The 24,679-nt window shown below is 33.1% G+C and overlaps 1 protein-coding gene across 1 annotated transcript; it reads left to right on the top strand.

The window, feature by feature from the left end:
• Positions 1–6,784: 6,784 nt before the first annotated feature.
• LOC100256291 (NADPH--cytochrome P450 reductase) lies at positions 6,785–24,479 on the top strand. Its single transcript, XM_002265823.5, has 18 exons — positions 6,785–7,242; positions 8,372–8,431; positions 8,516–8,592; positions 8,731–8,788; positions 8,913–8,996; positions 9,069–9,105; positions 10,629–10,698; positions 10,866–11,060; positions 11,233–11,325; positions 21,390–21,615; positions 21,715–21,798; positions 21,980–22,131; positions 22,224–22,320; positions 22,456–22,605; positions 22,683–22,760; positions 22,853–22,975; positions 23,057–23,170; positions 23,947–24,479. Exons 1-18 carry the CDS (start codon positions 6,955–6,957, stop codon positions 24,025–24,027), a joined length of 2,067 nt encoding a protein of 688 aa, XP_002265859.2. The 5' UTR covers positions 6,785–6,954; the 3' UTR covers positions 24,028–24,479.
• The last annotated feature ends 200 nt before the right edge of the window (positions 24,480–24,679 follow it).

Here is a 24,679-nt window from a genome sequence, read left to right as displayed (position 1 = left end):
TAATTATTCTAAATATACCTCTTGAGGTATGTAAAGGTGTTGTCTAAGTATTATAAGATTTTTGAATTAAAAAAGATAAGTTTTGAATTTTTTTTAAGTCTATTCAGTAAATGATGGACTGAACTGATTCAAACGTTTACCTTTCCCCAATTGAGGGCTAATTAAATGTGCAAGAGTTTTTTTTTTTTTTTCTAAAAAGGTTGTATTATTGATCAAGGAAAAACCTTTCCCAATTGAGGCAATCTCTGTCTTGATCAAACCCTAAAAATGACTAATGATTGCTTCTTGTGCATTAATTATTTAATGACTTTGAACCGAAACTTAACCTCAAAAAGACTAATTAGTGCATTTTTTGGTATATGAGGTTGCAAACTTATAAATAAAGTTATCCTATTCATTTATTATTGCCATGAGGACAATTGCATCTAACTCTCTACCTATCTTTTTCTTTCATTTAAATCTCTCTCTCTTTGGTGCACTAATCATTCACTTTCAATTTCATTCTTAGTGCGCATTTTGTGATTCATCCTACCTTCTTTATATTTATTCATTTATTAAAACTAGATTGAGTGTGCTTAAACACTCATTTATTTGAGTAAGGTCGAGTGTTAAACCTTCAAATTATAATTAAACTTGAAGAGAGATTTGTATAGCTCATTGGAGTCGATGAATCCAATTGCTAATATTTAAAGGTTTGGGTTGAAAGTTTCAAATTAGTTGAACTCTGGCTCGGAATAAATTCAAGGGGAGTAGAGTTAGGCTAGAATTGTTGAACCACTATAAAATTGAGTTTGTAATTTTTATTTATTTTATTACTTGTTTAATTAAAAGTGTTTTTGAAAAAGTTTAAGGATTTTGCTTAAGTTAATAAGTCTTATTTCACAATATTTTATATAAAAGCTACTACTTATTTTCCATTTTTAACTATATAAAAACACAAACACAACACAATAAATATAACAAATGAGAATTTCATAATTTCATAAAAAATAATTTTAATTATTTCAAGAAATATCAAGTATAATTTATTCTTTCTACAAAAAATCTCAAAAAATAAAAGTCACAAATTTTATTCCAACTTTTCTTGTGATCCAATCATAGAACAAGCTCTCATTCTTTGTAACATACATAATATTAAAAAAAATAGTAGTGAAAACTTTGTCATTTTTGTAAATATAAGGTTAAAAATATTGACAAAATATTAAGGGAGAATTGAGCTTTACACCTATTTGACTTTGATAATTAATAAAAAGTATTTCAAACACTCATAATTGATTACAAGGATATGAGATATGAATAAACAAAAATACCCTTTTGACTTACACCCATCATTTTTGTCTTTATACCGCCACTCTTTATATGTCACTTTCATAAAATTATCAATTATTTAATTTTTTTTATTGTTTTATTTAAACTCTTTTAAAAATAATTGAAAAATCAACATTATTTTCTGAACAAAAATTATATTAATGATTCAAAAACTATTTTGGAAAATACTTTTGAAAAAAAAAATTAAATGAATAAAAATTATATTTTACATTTTAGAAGTAAATAATTTAATGATTAAAACACTATTTAAAATAAAATATACTTACTATTTTTTTCTTTTATACTAAAAAAGTATTTTAAAGTTTATTTTTTTACTATTATAAAATAAAAAAATTAATTTTTTAAAATTTTCTTCCTTCTTTATTTTAATAAATTTTTGAACATAAACTTTTGGTAATAAGTTATATAAAATATTGCAAATTTGTTTATTAAGAAATTTTCCTAATAATTTGACTTAATTGAAAATTTATTGAAAAAAAAAAAGAAAAAAGAAAGAGGATGGATGAAGAGTTTTTATTTTAAATATCCAATTAAAATGATTTCGTATTTAGAAATGGATTATATTAATATATAATATAATAGAGATTGAATTTTTATCGTATAAAATGGTTGAATGATGTATTTACCAATTTTAAATGAAAACAATAGTTAAAAATTGTATAGATTATGTTTGAGTTTGGTTTTAAAATATTTTTTTATTTTTTACTTCTTTTATTTTTAAAAATAATTTTTATTTTCTATATTGTTTTTTTTTTATAAATATGTTTAATTAAAAAAAGAGAATTATTTTTAAAAATGAAAATTTAATACCTTGTTTAATACTATATTTTTTGTATGAAAATAATAAAAAGAATTAAATTTTATTTATTGATTATTCTTTTTTATTTTTTATATTAGTTGTTTTAATAAAAAAATAAAAAAACATAATATGTTCACAATTAAATAAATGAATCGGTAAATTGTATGTTTTTTTCACAAAAATATAATATGTTCACAGAAAAAAATTGAATTTAAGTTTTCCGCTCTTTTTCTTAATCAAACTACTGAAATCATATTTAATTTGTAACATTGTACAAAAGTATTCATTAATTGTATAAATTACATGCACTAAATGTACAAGGGGTGTAAAAGATTATCATTTGTAAAAAATTTTAATCGATTTTGAACCACTCATTTATCTTCCTTGTCATCCATGAATTGCATGCCCATACCATGCACTTTATTTAACTCTCACATAAAAATTCTGATACATTCCCTAGTAATGATGTTTGAAGAAAAAAATTTAACCCTAATTCATCCACCATTTTCTCAGCTAAATCATTAGAAATATGATTAACACACGTACATGGACACCTTACTTAAGAGATATATATTGCGTCATTGTACAATGATATTATACTAACTGTACAATAAAAATGTACTAAGTGTACAATGGTGTATAAGACTACTATTTGTGAAATATTTTAATCAATTCTGAATCACTTCTTCATTTTCCTTGTCACCCACTGATTACATACCCGTGTCATACACTTTTAACTCTCATATGGAAATTTTGATACTTTCTATAGCAATAATGGTTGGGGGAAAAAAAAATAGTCATAATTCATCCACCATTTTCTCAGCCAAACCATTAGAGATATGGTTAACATACCTACGTGGACACATAACTTAAGAAGGATATATTGTATCATTGTACAATGGTGTTACACTAATTGTACAAGATAAATGTACTGAGTGTATAAGGTTACCATTTGTGAAATATTTTAATCGATTTTGAATCACTTCTTTATTTTTTTTGTCACCCACGAATTGTATATGAAATTTGCACTACTGTACAAGGGTGTTATACTTGCTATACAAGACAAATGTACTAACGGTATAAGACAAAAATATTAATTGTACAATTGGTGTACAAGGCTACCTTCTATGCAAGATTTTTCAATCAATTCTGAACCATTTTTTTTTTCTTGTCACCTTAGGATTAGACACTTTTCTCCCACACATTCCTTCACTTAAAAATTGTTACAATTTGAATTTTTAAATTTCATCATCCAAAATTTGTAATTGCATATTTCGTTTGAGTAGTTTTAACAATTTTTTTTAGTACATTTACGTCTCATATGAAGGAAAATTAATCACTATATTTAGGTAGTACCTTTTTTGTGAAATCATGTATGAGAAAAAAAGAAAAAATAAAATTATGATACATTTGCTTGACTTGATGACATCGTGTTTTAATAATTTAAACTATGTCAAATCCATATCTATTTCATATTTAAAATGATATTTTAATATTTTTCAAATTATTAAATTATAATACATTATTCAATTAAAAATTAATTATCACCATTAGTTAAAAAATGACCATGTTACAAAAAATATATTAAGACAATATCTATGTATTATCCATAAAATAGAGAAAATATTAAAATAATTGTCTATAACCTTAAAAATGTTTGTATAAAAAAATAACATATATATATATATATATATATTAGATAAAAAAGAACAATACTATTTTTTAAGGTGTTTAAAAAATATTTATTTTATATTTTGTAAGTTTGAAAAAAATATATTTTACAAGGTGTTTAAAAAATATTTACTTAAAAAATGTAGTAATAATCATTTCTAACTATTGATTTTCAATATTTTTTTTAAGAGAAAAATAATTGATGAAAATAGTGACACTTCCTTAACTAAGAATTAATTTACATGGTCCCACCAATTAATGTGAGAGAAAGGTAAACTGAATAAAGAGATAAATGGAAAGAGAGAATGAGAGAGAAATGAGAAGCCCATTGTTTTTTTTTTTTTTTTCACTTTTTACGGCCAAGGGCATTTCAATAAATTTTGAAAAGTAATGTCCTTCAACTTAATTTTCACTCTTCTATTAGGTCTTAGGTTTAAATATAAAAGTTATAAGGATCTTGACCAATTTTAAAGTCCAATTGGGTGTAAAACACAATTCTCCCAAATATTTAAAGGGTGTCCTTTTTACTTCATGAATAGAAGATTGCATAAAGTACAATTATCACCATCATTGAATAAGATAAGAAATTAATATATCATGACATGGCATGCCAAAATTATAAAATTAATTTCAATTTTCTAATATTCAAATGGAAAAAACCATTATTATTATTTGAAATAATTGAAGAAATAAGATGAAATTTTATTTTTTATTTTTTATTCTTTTAGATTTGAAAATATGTTTGATAATTTTGAAAAGAAAATTTTTTGTTGAGAGTTTTTTTTTTCTTAAATGGTATTTTTTTGAGAATATATTTTAATTGTTTTAAGTTTTTTTAAAGTTATTTTAATATATAATTGTATAAATATAGACAATAAAATTAAAATCATACATAAATGTTATTAAAAAAAAATGTTAAAAACATTATGAATTTTGAAACAAACTTTTGCTATAAAAATAAAATTATTTTAAAATTGTTCTTAAAAATATTGTTTTTTAAGAATCATTTTTGAAAATGTTTTAAGGCTTTTAATATGACTTTATTAAAACTCAACTGCATTTGGCAACATTAAAAATATTAATACCCATATAATTTTTAATTATTTTTATGATTAACCTAGTAGATCAATCAGTATGTCACCTTAATTATCATTGCTTATTACAATATTAAATAATTTTTTGTTTTTAAAAATAAAAATCTTTTATTTATTTATTTATTTTTAGATTTGAAAATATGTTTGATAATTTTGTAAGATAAAAAAGTTTGTTGATTTTTTTTAATAGATTATGGCATTTTTTGAGAATATTTTTAATTGTTATATTTCTTTTACGATTATTTTAAATATAATAATTATATAAATATAACAATGAAAATAAAATTATACATAAATATATATATATTTTTAATTTGAAAATAAAAAAAGATATTAAAAACATTATAAATTTTGAAGCAAACTTTTTATTAATAAAAGATATTATAAATTATTTTTAAAAGTAATTCTTAACTTTTTTTAAGAATTATTTTTGAAGATATTTTCAAACATATTCTTAATATAACTTTATTAAAATCCAAATACCTTTTTATGCTAGAAACAACATTTAAACTACTAATACATATAGTTTTTATTTTTAAAATTTTAAATATTTTTAGAGATGATTATGATTTAGGGGTAGATAAATCTGATAACGAGTATTCAACTTAAAGACTAACAAATATTGATAATTGAGTCAAATGATGCAATTTTCTCATAATGCCAAAATACTCAAATAACATAGAAATTATATAAAATGAATTTATTATGTGTGCTATGTCGTATCATCTACAGTGTGGTCTACTTGTTTTTTTTTTTTTTTGTTTTTCTTTGAGTTTTTAATTTTCTATTGATTTTTAAAATGATAAAAATAAATAAATTAAACCCACGTGCAAAGTAAAATATTGATTTGTAAAGTTTATTTCAATAAATAACTTTAAATTATTTTCTAAAATACAATTTAAAGTGAAAATATTAAAATTAATGTTTAAATTATTTCAACATGATTTTTTTATTTCATATAATAACAAAACATATTGTATGAAAATTCCAAAATATATGAAAAAAATATAAAAAACAAAATACAGTTATTTCTCTCTTTCAAATATATGAAAATTACATTTTAAAAATATTATTATTATTAATATTAAATTTTAATGAAATTTCTATAAATTACTTTCAACAAGGTTACTAAATGTTATATTATTAATAATAACATAAAATAGGAAAATAAAATAAAACTAAAAATAAATTTAAATTATATAATATATTTGTTTTTACTTAAAATTTAACTTATCCAATAAGAAAATACAGAAATGAAATTAAATTAAAATATAAAAATAAAAAATAAAAAAGATATAACTAAGAGTCTATTGCATTTTCCTTATTCAAAATTTGTTAATAAAAAGAGAAATAGAAAAATATTTAAAAATTTAAAAAAGAAATTAAAAAGGTAAAAATAAATATGACACTTGAAGATAAAAAAGAGAGTAAAAAAAGAAAAGAAAATATAGAAATAAAAAAATTAGATGGAAAGTCAAATATTTCATATTCTATGTCTTTAATATGAATTATTGTATAAAAAAAAAACACCAAACCAAAATTAAGGGATGGTATGAGTGACGAGGTAGTCTAAAAGCCAAAACAGAGTCACTTTCAGATACCGTGATGATCTGTATAAAGATAGACTCTCCAAGATGTCAACGCGCATAGCCGGGCTTCTTCAAAAGACGAAAGTACACGTCACCCCGAAGAAATAATCCTACGTAGCATCATGTCCGGCTCCATCACAGACACGTCGCCACCCTACGATTCAAATGTGATGGAACCAGTAATAGTTCAGTTGGGTCCCACAAAACAGGTAGCATCACTGACAGACATTGCATGAGGCTGTGACGCTAGGCTTCCTCTGAAAAAGCCCTTAAAGCCCATAAAAAGTGGGCCTAGTCATGGGCAGCTAAAAACATATTACACGCACAGTAACGTCGTCGTCGCGTTTTCACTGTCTTTTCTTCTTCGGCTTCGCGAGGGTTAGCGAAGGCTACTAGGACTAGGAGTGGAGCGTCGGATACTTCGAGGTTGAGAGGTTCGATCGTGGAAGAGAGAAAGATTTTGGAAACTGCGATGTCTTCTGAATCCAATCTGATTAACACTGTGGAGGCTTTTCTCGGAGTGTCGTTGGGCTCGGAATCGGCGGTTGTGATCCTGACGACGACGGTGGCGGTGATTTTGGGGTTGTTGATCTTCGTGTGGAGAATATCGTCGGATCGAGGAAGGGATGTGAAGCCGCTCGTGGTTCCGAAGGCGGTGGCGATTCCAGCGGAAGAGGATGAGGCAGAGGCTGCGGTGGGGAAAACTAAGGTCACTGTCTTCTTTGGTACTCAGACTGGAACTGCCGAGGGTTTTGCCAAGGTGATTTTTTTTTTTTGGATTTTGAATTAGAAATTTCGATGTATGGTGGAGTTAATGTTCTTTGATTATTTGAAATTTCTGGTTGATGCAAGTTTAATTTGAATTTTGAAGGTTACTTAATTTTATTTATTTATTTTGACAAAATTTGATACAAGGTAAGGACATGTCGAGTGGCACAATAGGAGCAACTTTTAATTAAAAAAAACTCTCTGCTTTATGGTGTCAAACAGTGATTTGGAATAGATGCTTAAAACCCATGCAGATTCTCTCCCTCGCTGAATTGAATCATATATATGGATATTGCCTTATCCCCACCATTTAGAATTCGTCATAGTTATTTTTATTTCATGTAACTTCATATTTGAATATGCTAAAGTTGTCACTTTTACTTTGGAGCTAAAATGTGCTAATTTGTTACAAATCATAATATAGAAAGATTAGAGAATCTTTTGCCCTTCCGAATTTTGTGGGTTGAATTTCGGTACAAATGTTGGGGGAGGGAGGATGGCAAATGTATTTTTGAGTTCAAGTTGCATACACACACACGATTTGAATATCTGGGAAATGAGCTGTGTTGTAGATTGTATTTTGGACTTTCCAAATTATGACAACAGAATCACCAGTATTACCTTGGTATATAGGGTTGATGCTGAGGTGCTCATCAGCTGCTTTGCAAATTGTGGAGTCCATAGATCATGCGTTGGGGCTTGGTGAATTAAAATATCAATAAGAGAGATGACACATTATTTTTAGCATGATCTATGGAGAGAACTTGAGCCAGTTTAACCCATTGATGTTAATTAGGAGTCTCAAGCATGAATTGAGGGGTATCCTAGCAAGCATCTTAGGCGACCATGTGCCAATATACGTGTCCAAGTATCCAACTCAGTTAGATTCCATACTTTTTAAAGTGTGATGGGAAGGAGTGGCTCTATTTATTTGTTTATTTTTTCTGTAAACAGTTCATATTTCCTGTTAACATGAGAAATATTGGTTCTTGTTATATAAGTGGTATATGATTTTTTTGTTAACATTAGATATTGGTGTTATTCGTTCATTTATTATATTTTTATCTTCGTTCACTTGTTGTGCTCAATTGTTTGCTTCTGCTTGACTTGCTTTGTAATAGGCTTTAGCCGAAGAGATTAAGGCAAGATACGACAAAGCAACCATTAAAGTTGTTGACCTGGTATGTAAGGAGTTTTTGTATGGCCTGGGCTGAGAATCTTTTACCAGAGTTTTCTCTTTTGGTTGTTTTTATCATTGGAATTAGGATGACTATGCTGTGGATGATGATCAATATGAAGAAAAACTGAAGAAAGAGGCTTTGGCTTTTTTCATGTTGGCCACGTAAGATACTTATATCAGCAATTTGTGAAATTTTTGAAAATATGCGTGTGAAATTTTTGAAAGTATGCGAGTTTATTGGAAAAATATGTGAGTTTATTGGAAGTGCCCACTCATTGATGTTTAAACTTGACATTGTAGTTATGGAGATGGAGAGCCAACTGATAATGCTGCTAGATTTTACAAATGGTTTACTGAGGTTAGTTGTTCTGTTGTAGTTGATCTAAACTGTGAAGTGACAGTGAGCAATCGTTCTTCTTTCTTTTTATTTTTATGTTTTATTTTATTTTTTAAATCTGTTGATGAGTTTGGTTCTTTTTCAGGGAAAAGAGAGGGAGGCCTGGCTTCAACAACTCACATATGGTGTTTTTGGTCTGGGTAACCGCCAATATGAACATTTTAACAAGGTACGATTGGTGAGATATTTAAGTTTATCCATTATATATCTCATAGTATCTGATGGAACCTTTTTGAAACAGATAGCAAAGGTAGTGGATGAACTACTAAGTGAGCAAGGTATTCAATAATTTTATTCATTTGTTAAAATATCTTTTCGATTGGGTGCACCCTGTATACTTGTATAGCTGTTTTTTATCTGTTTTATATTCCGTTTTGGCATACAACCATCATATATTTAATCTTTTGATAGAATGAAATATTAAAATAACTTGTCATTGTTTGTCCTTTTTTATGATTTACTGTTTGTGCATGCTTTTTTTTGTTATGGAATGTCATATTGACTATCATAGGATTCTCCTAAATGTCTAACTTGAGGTTTTATGTTTCGTTTTTAAAATTTGTGGTGTAATTTATTATGCTTTCTCTTACCAATTTTAGCTATTTTTAATTATGACTTTAATTGCAAAGGATTGAGGGATTGAAAGGCTTATGCCACGGATTGCAGAGGTAAATTCATCGTCTAGCACATTCACCCATAAAATTGCTAGTATGATCCTTTTTCTATTGACCATCTTCATGTTTGGTGTAGTTGTAGCCCCCGGGGGTGTAGCACAATGATTCTTACCTTTGGCAATGAACTAGAGGCCTTGGGTTCGAGTATCCTTGGCATTAAAGTGCTTCAATGGTGGTGTAGGGTAAAGGAGCAGGCCTGTATCACTAAATGCCTTGCTGTCGGTGTGATTCCCCATTATCTTAAACAAAATAAAAAAAAAATAAAAATTAATGTAGCTGCTGAATTGGATCACCTTTTATCCATAAAAGCATTTGTCATAGACATGATATGCTGCATTCTTGCTACATGTTTTGTTGCAATTTATCAGGGAACAAATGTTGCTAGAACCATCATAGCCTAATGGTATATACGTGAGTGATTTGATGCTAATTTAATGAGGGATTGTTATTGGTTGTGGTAGTACCATCATTTGTCATCGTTAATCTGTTTGAAACTCAGATCACTACTATGTACCATTTGGAAGTTGTCAAATTGTGGGGAATTTATTGCATTAGGGGGTCCTCGGAGATTGGTTGTTGCATAGCTGGATAATATTAGTTAAGAGTTGTTGCTCTTAATTCATCAAAGACTCCAGGATAATATTTACTTAAACTAGGCAAATTATCAATTTGACCTAAAAACTTATGGTGTTAGGCAATGGACCATCAAGCTAATTGAACTAAAGTCCTAATAACTGCCTTATGGGTTACCTTTTTTGGGCTTGCACACGGGCTCAATAAAGCCATTGTACCCCTTTCATGGAGAGGCAAACCATTGATCATGGATCATAGGGAAATAGATGAACAAATAAATGGACCCTAAGACTCTGACCCAAGATCTCTTGCTAAGGAGAGCTTTGAAACTATGTTTAGGTATCAATTTGACCTAAAAGATCAAATTGTAAGGTAATGAACTAACAATGCATATCATGCCAATCGGGCTCAAGCTCTAACGTATTCTACATCTGTTGTTGATTGATCTTGTTTAACTCTGGTTTTGTCTATTGTCCTGTTTGTGTGGGTTTCAATTAATGCTTAACTGATTATTTGTATTTAAAGTCCATAAGTTTTGTATGTCATTGATTCAGGAGCAAAACGTCTTGTTCCAGCTGGTCTTGGTGATGACGATCAGTGCATTGAGGATGATTTTGCTGCTTGGTCTGTGCTACTGTGATTTATTTATTTTTTATTTTTTTAAAATTTGTTATACTCCATATTCTTTTGACTGGCGATTATTAACAAGTTAGGAATATGGATCTTCTATATATAGTAGGACATCAATTATGTGCCATGTTAACCATAATCATATGGTTCTTCTGATCCAGGAGAGAATTACTGTGGCCAGAGTTAGATCTATTACTCCGAGATGAAGATGATATAAGTGCTGTGTCCACTCCATATACAGCTGTTATCCCTGAATACAGGGTAGTTATTCATGATCCTATTGTTACATCTTGTGAAGATAAATTCCTAAATATGGCAAATGGGAATGCTTCTTTTGATATTCACCATCCATGCAGGTAAACATTTGTTGGTTCTCTATTAACCTTTTTTTTTAATTGTTTACTAGAATTGGTGTCTCTTTCTTTCTTAAAGTCTTAATCTTGAAGTTAAAGAAAAGCCTCACACACTGAAGTCTCTATTAGCCTTTTTTATTCTTTACTGAAATAGGTGTGTTTCTATTTCTTGAAGAGTTAATGTTGCAGTTCAGCGAGAGCTTCACACACTGGAGTCTGATCGTTCCTGCATACATCTGGAGTTTGACACATCAGGCACTGGTATAACGTATGTTCATGGCCGCCTAATACTTCTCATTAGTTGTTTACATTTAGTGAGTAATATATAATCTGAAGGGTGTTATTGTTTCTCAAGTAAAAGTTAAGCAGTGTGTTAACTGGCTTATGTGTCAGACTAGAGAAAAAGAGGCAGTTACTTGGGCAAATGAATCTTTCTTCAGGATGGGATTTCTTCTTAGTTCAGTATTTCAGCTAGGTCATTCTGATTGAGTCGCCGACAGGTCGTTGGATTTTGACCTCTGAAAATTTTCATTTTGTCCTAATTAAGTTTGCCATCATTAGTTGATACTATTTGCACCATATTTTCCACTACCGCTTTACCACCTAGTGATGTGGGAGGTGGTGATTGGTGGTAGAGGTCATAAGAATTGAATAATTTTTTTAGTCATTTATCACATTTTCTTCCATCAATCACCATTTACCACCTTAATATGTGGTAAAAGTTGTGGAAAGGTGGTGCAACTAGTGGTGCAACTCGGATCAAAACTCAAGTCTAATCCAATCCAATCTCTAACTCGAGGTATTCAACCAAGCCCAATACAAACTCATTTTTTCTAAACTTAGGTTGATGAGGTTAGATTTGGGCTAGTTGGATTAGATTCAAGTTGGTCGGGTTGATTGCGTTATATGATTTGACATTCATCTAGTATTTTTTAAAAACTTTTTAATATATATTTGTACCAAAATTTAAATAGTAAATGGAACAAAATTTCAAGATAATAAAAAAAAGTAATGTGTGTGTGTGTATATATATATAGGAGGCGGAGGATTGTTGCTTTTGATAAGATTGTTACGTCTAAGCAATGGAGGAAAATGCTGGTTTGAGTTCTCTTGGAGGTTCTTGTTGGTTTGGAGTGGAGTTGAAAACCTTTGAAATCTTGCTGGAGATAGTAAAAGGTAAGGTGGTGGGGAAGATTGTGGAGAGGGGTAGAGGATTTTCCTCTTGGATTAGGTTCGGTGAGAGAAGTCTTGTTGGGCTTCTAGAGGGGGTGGAAGATTGCTATAATGGGAAGTTTGGAGGAAGGGTCTACAAATTAGAGTTGTGCAACAATAAAGTGGGAGGATTTCTGCTTTGCTTAGCTTTGAACGTAGAGGAGAAAAGATTCTCCTTAGTTTTTCTAGAAGGTAGAGAGTTCCTAAGGGGGTTGGAAGATCCTTGCATCCAAAGCTTAGGAGCATCAAGATTGCTTTTGAGTCAAGGTCTTTGAAAGCTTGTAAGGAGTTTATCAGGTTTCGGGAGAAAAAAGAAAAAAAAGGAGGATGTGCTATTTTAAACTGGGCTTCTTTTGCAAAGGTGTTGAACGGATGTAAGGGGGAGATAGGCGAGGCAGTGTGGATTGAGAGCAAGAAAAAGGAGGTTCTGAGCAATTTAGAGTCCCTTAAGAAGTGTCTGGTGGGGAGATGAGATGCTCCTTCGAGTTGTCTGCTGGTTTTAGAATTGTTGTATTCTTGGGCTAGGCATGCTTAGGGGTTGAAATGGGAGTTAGATCTCTATTTATTGAGAGAATCTCTTATTTTATTTGAGTTTGAAGATTTTTCTGAAGTTGAAAGGGTCTTGCTTTTGGGGCCTATCCTGGTTAAGTGAAGAAAAATGAAGATGGAGCAGTGGAGGCTAGAGGTTGGTTGTTTCAGAGAAGATGCCAGCGTCAGTGAAGCGTGGGTGAGGGTTTTGGAACTGTTGGTGCATTTGTGGGGAAAAGCCTTTTTCAAGATGCTGAGCGATAAAGAAAATGGTTTGGAATAAGGTTAAGTGGGGATAAAGAAAATGGGGGGTTGGGAATAAGGAAGTTTACTATCATGAATAAAGCGCTTCTTGGCAAGTGGACTTGGAGATTCGCTTCGGATAAGGAGGCCCGTTGGAAACATGTGCTGGAAGCAAAGTATGGTCAGGAGGATCATGGTTGGAGGACCAAGAAGGCTGTGGGTGCGTGTGGTGTGGGGGTGTGGAAGGAAATTTTAAAGGAAGCTGGTTGGTGCTGGGATAAAATGGGGTTCAAGGTGGGGAAAGGTAATAAAATCAGCTTCTGGACTGATGTGTGGTGCGGGGATTCAGCGCTGTCTCAAAGGTTCCCGCATCTCTATATCTTGGCAGCCAATAGAAATGCAAAGATTGAAGATCTGTGGGACCAGAATGTTGGGGAAGGCGGCTGGAATTTGCGTTTCATAAGGGATTTCAATGATTGGGAGGTGGAGTTGGTAGGTGAGTTGCTCCAAGCATTGAGAGGTGTTAGGATATCTTGGGAGGATGACTCTGTTTTGTGGAAGGGAGGGGGAAGTGGACAGTTTAGAGTGAAAGATGCGTACAGTTGGTTGGATAGGCCTATGGATGTCAACTTTCCGAAAAACAGGATTTGGGTGGGTAGAGTCCCAACTAAAATCATGTTCTTCACGTGGGAAGCGACTTGGGGAAAGATCTTGACTCTTGATAGGCTCCAAAAAAGAGGTTGGCAGCTCCCGAATAGGTGTTTTTTGTGTGCTTGCGAAGCGGAAAGCGTGGATCACTTACTTATTCATTGTACAGTGGCTAGAGAGCTTTGGGATTTAGTGTTGGGTTTAGTTGGGGTCAAGTGGGTGTTCCCTAAAACTGTAAAGGAGGTGTTATATAGTTGGGGAGGTTCTTTTGTGGGGAAAAAAAAGAAAAAATTCTGGAGTTCCATTCCATTATTCATTTTTTGGATGGTTTGGAAGGAAAGGAATAGATTAGCTTTTAGGGGGGGGGGGGGGTTTAGCAATTCAGAGGTTCAAATATTCTTTTGTTTATTATATCTGGGGTTGGGCTAAACTGTATATGGAGGAGAAGCCGAATTCCCTTTTAGATTTCCTGGAGTGGATTGCCTCCAGCTGAGGGGTGGTTTGTTTTTTTGGTTTTTTGCTTGTTTTTGGCCTTTGCTGCCTGGTATACGTCCTGTATACGTTGAGGTTTTTTGCCTCTTTAATGAATTGTGTTTACTTATCAAAAAAAAAAAAAAGATGCTGAGCGATGCTTGTGGAGGGTTCATTGTAGTGGACATGGATACAGATGAGAGGTGTCATCTGAAATGGGCTAGATTATGAGTTAAATATAGTGGGAGAAAGACCCCAAGTTAGTTGTCCATGTTTGTGGTGGACATAGAAGTCATTTTTGTTGTCTATTTATGGTGGGAGGTATTGCCATGGTTGTGGAGGGTGGTTTCCAAGTGGTGGTGCAGTTTTCCTGAAGTCAGGGATGAAAGGGAGGGAAGGGCATGCGCGACACAAAGCATGGAGCAAGAAGGGAGGAAACGTGTTGGAGAGGTGGTGTAGGTGTTGGGCGTTGAGTCTGGCCTTTCTGCGCGTGTTTCAGGGGTGTTGGTTGTTTTCAAACAAGGTCAAAAGCCCAATGGGTGGGCTTATCAGGTCCCCTAGTGGGCTGGTGGGTCACTCACTTCTAAAAAGATTAGTTGGTGAAGAGGGCCTTGGCATCTTCTTGGGCCAGCCCATTGTGGGTGGTTTTGGCTCGTCTAGAGGTTTCCTTGGTGGGTTGAGTCTTTTAAGCGTACCAGTGGGGTGGCCCGAAGATCTGTCCTCTACCTCTTTGGAAAATATGGGTAAAAAGTCCCAAGTGGTCTCTTCAAGTGATTCTGGAGGTGGGAGTATTGCTAATCCTTTGGAGTTCTTTTTTGATACCCTTCTAAAGGCGTATCTCAAGGTCCAGAGGTGAGGGTCTTGGGAGTCAGTGAGGCCTTGATAGAAGTAGCTACTGGTTTTGAAGGTAGGCTTTCATCGTCCCCTTTTTCTCCTCCTTACTCTCCAGTTGGTTCGCCCATTTGCGGTAATGGAACTGCTCACTTATCTAAGGCTGAGTCCTCCTTATGTTCGGGTTCTCAGCATTTAAGGATGTTGTTCCAAGATGGAAGGTTGTTGGACCTAATGGTAGGTATAGAAAAGGGTCTTTCGGGAAGGGATTTGGTGCTTAAGGCTGAGGATGTGGATGATTTTAGGGTCTTGGAGGCTAGTAGTGATTTGGTGGGGGAGATGATATTTTCCGAAAGCCTTCCCTTTAAGTTTGCTAAGTTTTGTAATTTTTTGAGGATGCTAGTGGCGGGATTCAAGAAGGAAATTACCTCCCTTTTCAGGAAAATGGGGGCTTGAAAAGGGTGTGGAGTAAAAATCTTAGGGGGGAAAGAGCAAAACATTCTCGTCATCCCATGTTGAGAAGGAAATTCGTAAATTGGAATGCTTAGTTAATTATAGTAGCTCTCCTCTTTTGGTCAGGGGAAGGGGTAGGAGCAGTGAGATTTAATCTCTCTTGTTGTGTGGATGCTTTTCTTTCTGTAGTTGTGCTTTTGGTTTTTAGGGAAGTGCTCATGGGTGTTTTTGCTTCGTTAATGGTTTTTTAGGGTGTAGGATTTTGTTTGTTGTGGGAGTGGATGGTTTTTGCATTTCTTTTTTTTCTTGCTAGCCTGCTGGCCTTTATCATATACTTTGTGTGTACTTTGTCGCACCATGTTGGCTTTTAATATATTCTTTCTATTTACTTACCAATACACACACATATATCTTTCTAGAAAAATGGAGAAGTATATGATATGATTATAATATGGTATTTTTCCTTAAAAATCTAAAAAACATTAATATTATTATATAGAATATAAAAATATTAAATCAGGTTTGGGTTGTTAAAACCTTAGTTCAAGCTCAATCTAAAGTGAGTTTGGGTTGGAAAAACTTAACCTTAACCCAACTTGAGTATTAAAAATGTTTGTTCAGGCCCACCAAACATCGGGTTGGGTCAGCCCAACCAACTCAATTTGAACCCCTAGGTGCAACTATTATTTTCCAACATCGTATAACTTTTCTCATGGTATGGTTTTTTTTAGTATTAAAAATGAATAAAAGTATATGAGAAGGATGAGGAGTCCTCCCAACTGATAAAAAATGGCTAAACTCTACCATAATACAAGGAGACCTAGCCGATCAATATGGACTAAAAAAGAAACACAAAAGCCTCTCCCAGTGTGGGTTACCTGTCAAAAAAGGAAAAAGAAAAAGTCCCAGCATGGGTTGATAAATTGAGATAGTGCTACAAAGAAGTGGGTAAAATATATGATTTATAATTTACACGTCATAATTTTAGTGGATGCACTTTCAATCAATTATTCTTTTGTCTATAATTTTTTTTTAATGTTTTTCAGAAACACCCTAATTTTTATCAGTATCCCAAAGAACAGTACCATGAAAGCTCATAACCAACCAGTTGTATAAAATGTTTCACTATTCTTGGAGAACAGAACTAAACAGATCATGCATTCCTAATCATGACCGAAAGGTTCCTGTGTTTATTATTCTGTCAACCAACTTATGTTATTCAAATATGGAAGAAGTTGATTGGAAGTAGTCATTTTCATTTTTATAGGAGAAATGTATTATTTCTATATTTTGTTTAGTTCTTTTGTTGTAGTTGTGAATAAACTGATAGTAAAGGGTGACTTGATTGCAGTTGAGGAATTGGCATACTACTTCTATATTTGATCATTAGATTATGGATTTAGATTACTTGATATAACCTAATATGTATCATTCAGTCTATTAGAGTAGTTCAAAATGAATCCTTGAAGTTTTAGCAAATTTTATTGTTCTAAGTAGTCCATGGGGTTTGTGTGTAATTTTCTCCTGTGTTGACAAATAAATTGGAGGAAAACATAAAGTTTTTTCCTAGATCCCAATGCAAAAGGTGCATGCATCTGTTTAGTGATAATCAATTGACCATCTGGAGTGATTACCATAATTATGCATCCTAGGCAAAGTTTGAAATGTTGGAAAATTTTGCTGATATATTGGCAAAAAATTGGATATCAGTAGGTCTCAAAGTGAAAATATAGGTGGGAAATTCGAACAAGGGAAATTTAGGCAAAAATCGGGGAATATTGGCGAAATATTGATGATTAATTGGTCACCACTGATAAAATTGCCGATGCAGCTGTAGGAACTGGTGCCATGTCAAAAAATTGGTGATATTTCGTCAAAATATTGGCAATTTTTGGGGAAAAAATAGTGGAAATTTCCTCATTTTTTAGGCTGGTCTAACGGCTGCTCCCCACTCCCCTTGCTTGGTCAAACCCTAAAAATCCGCTCCTCTTGATGGTCAAACCCTAAAAATCCCTAAAAATTGGTTTGCACTTTGCAAAAGGCGGAATCAAACCCAAAACAAAAAATTGACCTTGGACCTTAGTAACCACTAAGGCAAATTCACACTTAATAATAAAAATGCACAAATGCATACATTTTATTTCATTACAAAAACAAAATATTTAAAATAATATTTTAATAAATTAATTAATTCTAATTATTTTATTTTAAAATTTTATTTAATTAATTATAAAAAATATAAATCCTAGTGATAGGTCATTTTTATATCATTTATATGATAATTAAATATAAAAATATAAATATTACAAAAACATACATATATCATCATTTATTTTATACATTGAATATATTTGAATTAAATAGATCACAGTTTTAATATTAAATATATTTTTAAGCTGGACATGTTATTATCAAATGTCACAACATTGTCGTCGAATAATATTTAATGTAACTTAATAATGAATATGCACTTACAAAATTTATATTTCTTGTCAACACATGTGATATTATTGTTGAATATGACAAATTATAGCATATATAAATATATATAGCAATTTCTTCAACAAAATAATTAAAAATGTTTATTATTACTTTTTGCCATCATTTCTTAGAGTTTTTCCCAAGCATTTCCATGAGTTCTAATCAATTTCTGTCTCATCAATTTTTTTGTCAAAATATCCATGGATATTTCTTGATATATCATAATATATTCATAAAATCCAAGGACTGATATATCCTGAACTACCAATATTTTCTTTATTGATCCTAGGCTCTTCACTGTGTGGCTCATTCAGCTGACAGAAAAAATTAGTATACAAATAAGAAATGAAGAATCTTGCTTAGATTGTTTATTAGAAGAAAGACGAGGCATTGACAGATGAACTGAATCTCACTGCACCAGCTACTGTTATATATTTATTCATTTTTGCCCTTTTTTGTAAAGGCAAATTTAAAAATATTATAAATGGATGTTGAAAAAAAACGCAAATATCACCCAAACACATCTTGTGCCATCAATAAAATCCACAGAATTTTCATTGTCTAATTTGGCTTTACGGTCTTGTTCTCTCCAAGTATATTGAAAGAGGCAAGTAGATGGTTCTAAATATCCTTTCAGCCTTTCCCAGGAAAATTTCCTTGCCAGCCAAAACTCAAATCCTTGACCAACCAAGGGGGCACCCACGAGATGTGAAACAAAGAATAACAAGGACCAAAAGCTACAGGCCTAGCTTGTAGTGACTCTCCACATTGTTTGCAGAAGCAATGCTGACTAGCTAAAAACCATTCTTTTTTTTATCTTGCTGCTTTTGAATGTCTCTTGTTACTATCGCTAGCACCCCTTTTGCTATTAAAAAGAGAAACTGCTCTCTACTGTATCCGTGGAACACTTCCAGTTTTTAGTGTTGTATCATCTTATAGCAACTGTTGTCTTGAAAAATAATTAGTATATTTCAACCAGTTTTTCTTTTGTCTCTTGTTACAATCTCTAGTGTCCTTTTTCTTTGAAAAGGAGAAACTACTCTGTACCTGATGGTCTCTGACTGCCAAGATGGTTGTTTTATTAACCAGTCTTGGAACTTTGTTTATGTTGAAGTCCATTCAATTATTGACATGATGTAAAATATTTTGACATTATACTTAGTTTTGACATATATAGTATGGATTATTGAACATGGTTCAAAGTCGTAATATTGGTTATTGACTCGACATTTCTCAAGGTGGATCACTCTTGGTATTTTGGATGGGTATTGTGTGATAATGAGAAATTTTAGATAAATAATTATAAAGTATGTGTTAGAATTGGTTTATGATAGTTTTAAGAATTGAAAACTCTTACATTACCATACCCATTTTTTACACCTGACACTATTTTTTCATAAGGGTTATATAATTAAAAGGGATAAAACAATTATATATTTAGAAAAATAATCCCCATCTTTTAAAACATGAAATATAACCTTTATTGAGCAAAAATATCTTCTAACAATTTTTTTATACCCATCTCACATCCAACCACTTTTTGAGAAAAAGTGTAAGGATAATTATGTCAACTTAAGGGTTATATTTACAATTTTCAGTAAGTAGAGGTTGTTTTTCCAATTGTTGGGATTATCTTGTCACTTTGGTACAAGCATTTCTTTTTATAATTGGTACATTTTGAAAATAATACAAAGAAATGTGTTTGAACTAGTTAATAATTGTTTGAAAACAAATTAGTTTGAATTTCTTGTTCCTAGTCATATATCTAGACATTTTTTTTTATTAATGAGAGAATCTCTGGAAAATGTAGATATTATCTTTTTTTTCCTTTCATTTTTTTTTAGATAGGTAAATGCAAATAGTATTAAAGTGCCAAAAGGGGTGCACCAAAGTACATATGGTGTATACAATGGCTATTAAATAGCGCCTAAAAAGATGGGGAAAACAAAAAATACTTCCTCCCCCAATCCAACCTTAACCAATCAATAAAGTCTACTAAGGACATAAATGAATTTTCCATAAACAAGTTAGTCCAAGATAATATGTTGCACAAAAACAAAAATTTTAACCTTTAAACAGAGAGTTTCACATCCTCAAAGGATCTTCTATTTCTTTTTTTCCAACTTGTCCAGAAGAGGTATAAAGGTGTTGTTCCCCACACTTTCTTCTTCTTTCTTCCAATAAAAGAGTCGTGCCACCCTAATTGGGTCTTTCTAATTGTAAAGTGAATCACCCAACACATACTGAACAAGGAGAACGAGAGCTCCCATAACAACCTTGCCTTTTCACAGTGCAAGAGTACGTGATCAATTGACTCCTCATAAGCATAACAAAGGGAGCATCTATTGACTAAAGACCACCCCCTCCTTTACAATTGGTTTAAAGTAAAAACTCTCCCCCTTGTTGCCTCCCAAGCAAAAAGGCTAACCTTTGGAGGAACCCATGCATTCCACACAATACTTGTAGGGAAAGGCTTTACCCTTCCCACCCCAGGGATAGAATAGAGGGACTTAACAGAGATGGATTCACTTTTTGTTTCCGCCTAAAACACCTTGCCTCCCTCTCCACGTCCACCATCTTATCTTGAAGCCTTGACAAGAAGCACTCCACAGTCTCAATCTTCCAATCATTGAGAAGTCTAGAGAAGTTTGAAGTCCAACCACCCCCCTCAGAAGAGTGCAGCCACATGTCGACCACCCAAGCCTCCTTAGAGCTAGCTAGAGCAAATAAGGAGGGAAAAGACACACATAAAGGCTCATCGCCGCACCATTTGTCTCTCTAAAAATTGACCCTTCTCCCATTGCGAGCTCCATCCCCCCTCCATTTTTCCTTTAATTTTCATCTATCCAAGTTATGGTGTTGTGATTCTAAGTGGTCCCACGAGTTGGCATCAGGCTATTCATATCCAAATTGGACTTATTACAGCCATGGCCAAGACTTATTGGTCTACACCAATACTGTGAACCATGTTATTGAATTTAAATTGAACGTATAACATGCTAGAGAAACTATCTGAATGATTGCTGACTACATATGGAACTCTACAGGAATTAGTTATCCTTTTTGGTGCAGGACTGGGGAAACATGTTTTTGGTTTTATATTTGTTTAATTTATTTATTTTGTCTCTTAACTTCATGAAACGCCCTGGCATATTGTGCTGCATAATGTTGTGCTACATAATAGTTAATAGTTGGAACTTGGAACAAGTTGTTCTTTCCATTGTGTGTATATACTTTAAAAGAATTATGTAATTCTTGCATTCCTTGTTCCTTTGAGAGGAAATGTTATTTTTACATGGATTTTATTTCTAATTTTCTTTCTGATAGAGAGCAATTGCCATCGAATACTTTCTTTAGTATGAACTGGCTGTTGGAAAGGTTTTATTTTTGTTCCTTGTTTGTGTAAAATTCTCTAATGTGAAAATGACCGCTGGGGGTTTACACATTTTTGCATTCATTTTGCAGATATGAAACTGGAGACCATGTGGGCGTTTATGCTGAGAATTGTGATGAAACTGTTGAAGAAGCAGGAAGGTTGTTGGGTCAACCTCTAGATTTGCTTTTTTCGATTCACACTGATAAAGATGATGGCACGTCCTTAGGCAGCTCATTGCCACCTACTTTTCCTGGTCCTTGCACCATTCGCACTGCACTTGCATGTTATGCAGATCTCTTGAACTCCCCACGGAAGGTGGCCTTTTTTCTTTCCCCCTTTTTTTCATTCTGATTGCAGTCCATTGCTGAAAATAATTTGCTTTATTTACTGGCTTCAAACTATTTGGGTTGTCAGGCTGCATTAAGTGCATTGGCTGCTCATGCAATTGAGCCTGGTGAAGCAGAAAGACTAAAGTTCTTGGCATCACCTCAGGGGAAGGTCAACAAACAACTGATGTTTTTATCTTCCTCTCCTCTTCCCCCTCAACATCCAAATTCCTGTTTCCTTTTTTTCATTCTCTCTCTCTCTCTCTCTCTCTCTCTCGGGGGATGGTTGTAGTGTTGGTGTTGCAGGTTTTTTGCTGAATTTATTTATTGGTCTTATGTTTCTTATATTCCAGGATGAGTACTCACAATGGGTTGTTGGAAGTCAGAGGAGTCTCCTTGAGGTAATGGCTGAGTTCCCTTCAGCGAAACCTCCCCTCGGTGTTTTCTTTGCAGCAATTGCCCCTCGATTGCAGCCTCGTTACTATTCAATCTCATCCTCTCCTAGGTGAATTTCTTGTTCCCATATGTAGTGTTTCAAATAAATTCTATCTAATCTTAGAAAATAAGGAATTTGATTGACTGCTTCACTTCATGCAGGTATGCGTCCCATAGAGTTCATGTAACCTGTGCTTTGGTCTATGGTCCAAGTCCCACAGGCAGAATTCACAAAGGGGTGTGTTCAACCTGGATGAAGGTAGTACTGAAGTATTAAATATGTTGCTTTTGGTCAAATTTTTCTGTCTGTTTGTTTACTTTAGTATTTATTCCAGATGGCATACGACTTAACTTCTTACAGAATCTAACTTCCATTTTTATCAATTAAAATCAGAATGCAGTTTCTTTAGAGAAAAGCCATAACTCTAGCTGGGCTCCTATTTTTATTAGGCCATCAAATTTCAAATTACCTGTTGATCCTTTGACTCCAATTATCATGGTGGGACCTGGTACTGGCTTGGCACCTTTCAGAGGATTTCTACAGGTTTTGGATTGCTTTCTGATTTGTGAGGTTATCTTAGCATAAGAGAGTAAATATAAAATGAGAGTTACTTTGTCCAGGAAAGATTGGCCCTCAAAGAGGATGGTGTTCAACTTGGTCCTGCTCTACTATTCTTTGGATGTCGGAATCGCCGGATGGTAAGGATAATGCTACAGAAGTTCAGACAAATAATCTTTTGAATTCTTTGATCCCCTGGAATAAGATTTCCTAATCTTGATCTCTGTTATAGGATTTCATTTATGAGGATGAACTCAATAATTTTGTTGAACAAGGTATTCTGTCTGAGTTGATTTTGGCATTTTCACGAGAGGGGCCACAAAAGGAGTATGTGCAACATAAGATGATGGATAGAGTGAGTAAAAGCAGGCAACAAAAAAACCTTACAGTTAAGGGATAAATACATTATTCATGGTTGAATTTTTTCCATGTGCAGGCATCATACATATGGAATATAATCTCTCAGGGGGGATATCTTTATGTTTGTGGTGATGCCAAGGGTATGGCCAAAGATGTTCATCGAACTTTGCATACCATTGTCCAGGAGCAGGTATGAACCATCAAATATGCTGTGTGCGTGTGTGTCCTTAGACTCCATTGAACTTTGCATATTGCATGCAATTGCCAGGAGCAAGTATGAGCTATCAAATATGCTCTCTCTCTCTCTCTCTCTCTTTCTCTCTCATGTTCCATTCCTATACTTACAATTCATCATCATGGGCCACCCTCTCTGTCTGTGTCTCTCTCTCTTCAGTTTAATTTCTCATATTGCATACCATTGTCCTGGAGAATTTATGTTGTATCAAATACTCTCCTCTCTCCCATCAAACCATAATACATACGAGTGTCAAGGAGTAGGTATGAGGTATCAAATATGCTCTCTTTCTTTCTCTCTGTCCTTCTCCCTCTCATGATCCACATCTATATGTACATGATCATGGGCATCTCTCCCCCCCCCCCCCCCCCCCCCCCCTCTCTCTCTCTCTCTCTCTCTCTCTATATATATATATATATGTATATAGTGAAGTATCAAATATGTGATCTCTTTCTCATGGTCCATGTCTACATGACCACAGGCCAACCTTTTTGAGGTTGGCTGCTTGTGAGACCAACATCTGGGAATCATAAACCATGAAAAAGGGTTTTGCCATATATTTAACATTCTGCTTCCTGCAGTCATTTCTAGATTTAGATGTTAGTAGTTGAAGAAATGGGATTGGTAGATAAGTTTAGAATACTGATTTAGCATGGGTTTCCCTGGGTTAGTGTAGAATTTTAAATATGGGCCATATCATTCTATATTTTATTGTCTGGTATAAATTCCAGGAAAATGTGGAGTCATCCAAGGCGGAGGCTATAGTGAAGAAACTTCACACAGAAGGACGTTATCTTAGAGATGTCTGGTGATTGATTAAGCATCGATTCCTTTTCCATGGTTGGTTTGCAGCATCCTGGTGAAACATTTGAGGTGGATGCATTTTTTCTCTCAAGCTCAACCTTGCTCAACCTTGTTTCAACAAGTTCCTCTCCAGGTCTCCCTGGAGCTAAACAGGCAGCAGATCAAAGATATGGTGGAAACTGAAAAATGGTTTCCTCTAAACATCTTTTTTTTTTTTCTTTTTTTCTTTTTTTCTCTTTTTAATTTTGGGACAAAGAAGAATCTTTCATTGTTTTAGTTTTAGTCTATTGTAATCTCCTTAGATTCATAACTCATACAAAACCTAGATGGATAGCGAGTTTGGAAAGATGTCAGAGGACAATACTAAGATGAGTGTAGGGTGTTTTGGAGGGGGTTTTGTATGGATGATTATAGTAAATTATGGGAAGGTAGAATAAAAAATTATTTATTTATTTATTTATTTGAAGGGGAGTTGAAGACAATTGATATGAGTTTATTTCTGTTAGCTGGGTTGTTAACTTGATGGTGAACCAGGTCGTAGGGACACACAGTCATGCCATGGGAGGTAGAGGCCCATGAGCTTCCAACACCACCAAAACTCTTCGCCCATGGTCCATACTTTCCACGCTTATGTCCTCTTCGGGTGTCGTCTAATTACAA

The sequence above is a fragment of the Vitis vinifera genome, chromosome 18 (assembly GCF_030704535.1).
Source record: "Vitis vinifera cultivar Pinot Noir 40024 chromosome 18, ASM3070453v1".
In the NCBI taxonomy this organism is placed as follows: Eukaryota; Viridiplantae; Streptophyta; class Magnoliopsida; order Vitales; family Vitaceae; genus Vitis; species Vitis vinifera.
The sequence above is the reverse complement of the archived record's forward strand: the minus strand, read 5'-3'. Positions and strand labels throughout refer to the sequence as shown.

Bases quoted from the DNA above. Each gene is read 5' to 3' on its own strand.
- LOC100256291 (XM_002265823.5), top strand. From the start codon at position 6,955: ATGTCTTCTGAATCCAATCTGATTAACACTGTGGAGGCTTTTCTCGGA. The intron at 22,132-22,223 runs GTGAATTTCTTG...CACTTCATGCAG, and splicing joins TCAATCTCATCCTCTCCTAG to GTATGCGTCCCATAGAGTTC. The intron at 22,606-22,682 runs GTTTTGGATTGC...TACTTTGTCCAG, and splicing joins CTTTCAGAGGATTTCTACAG to GAAAGATTGGCCCTCAAAGA.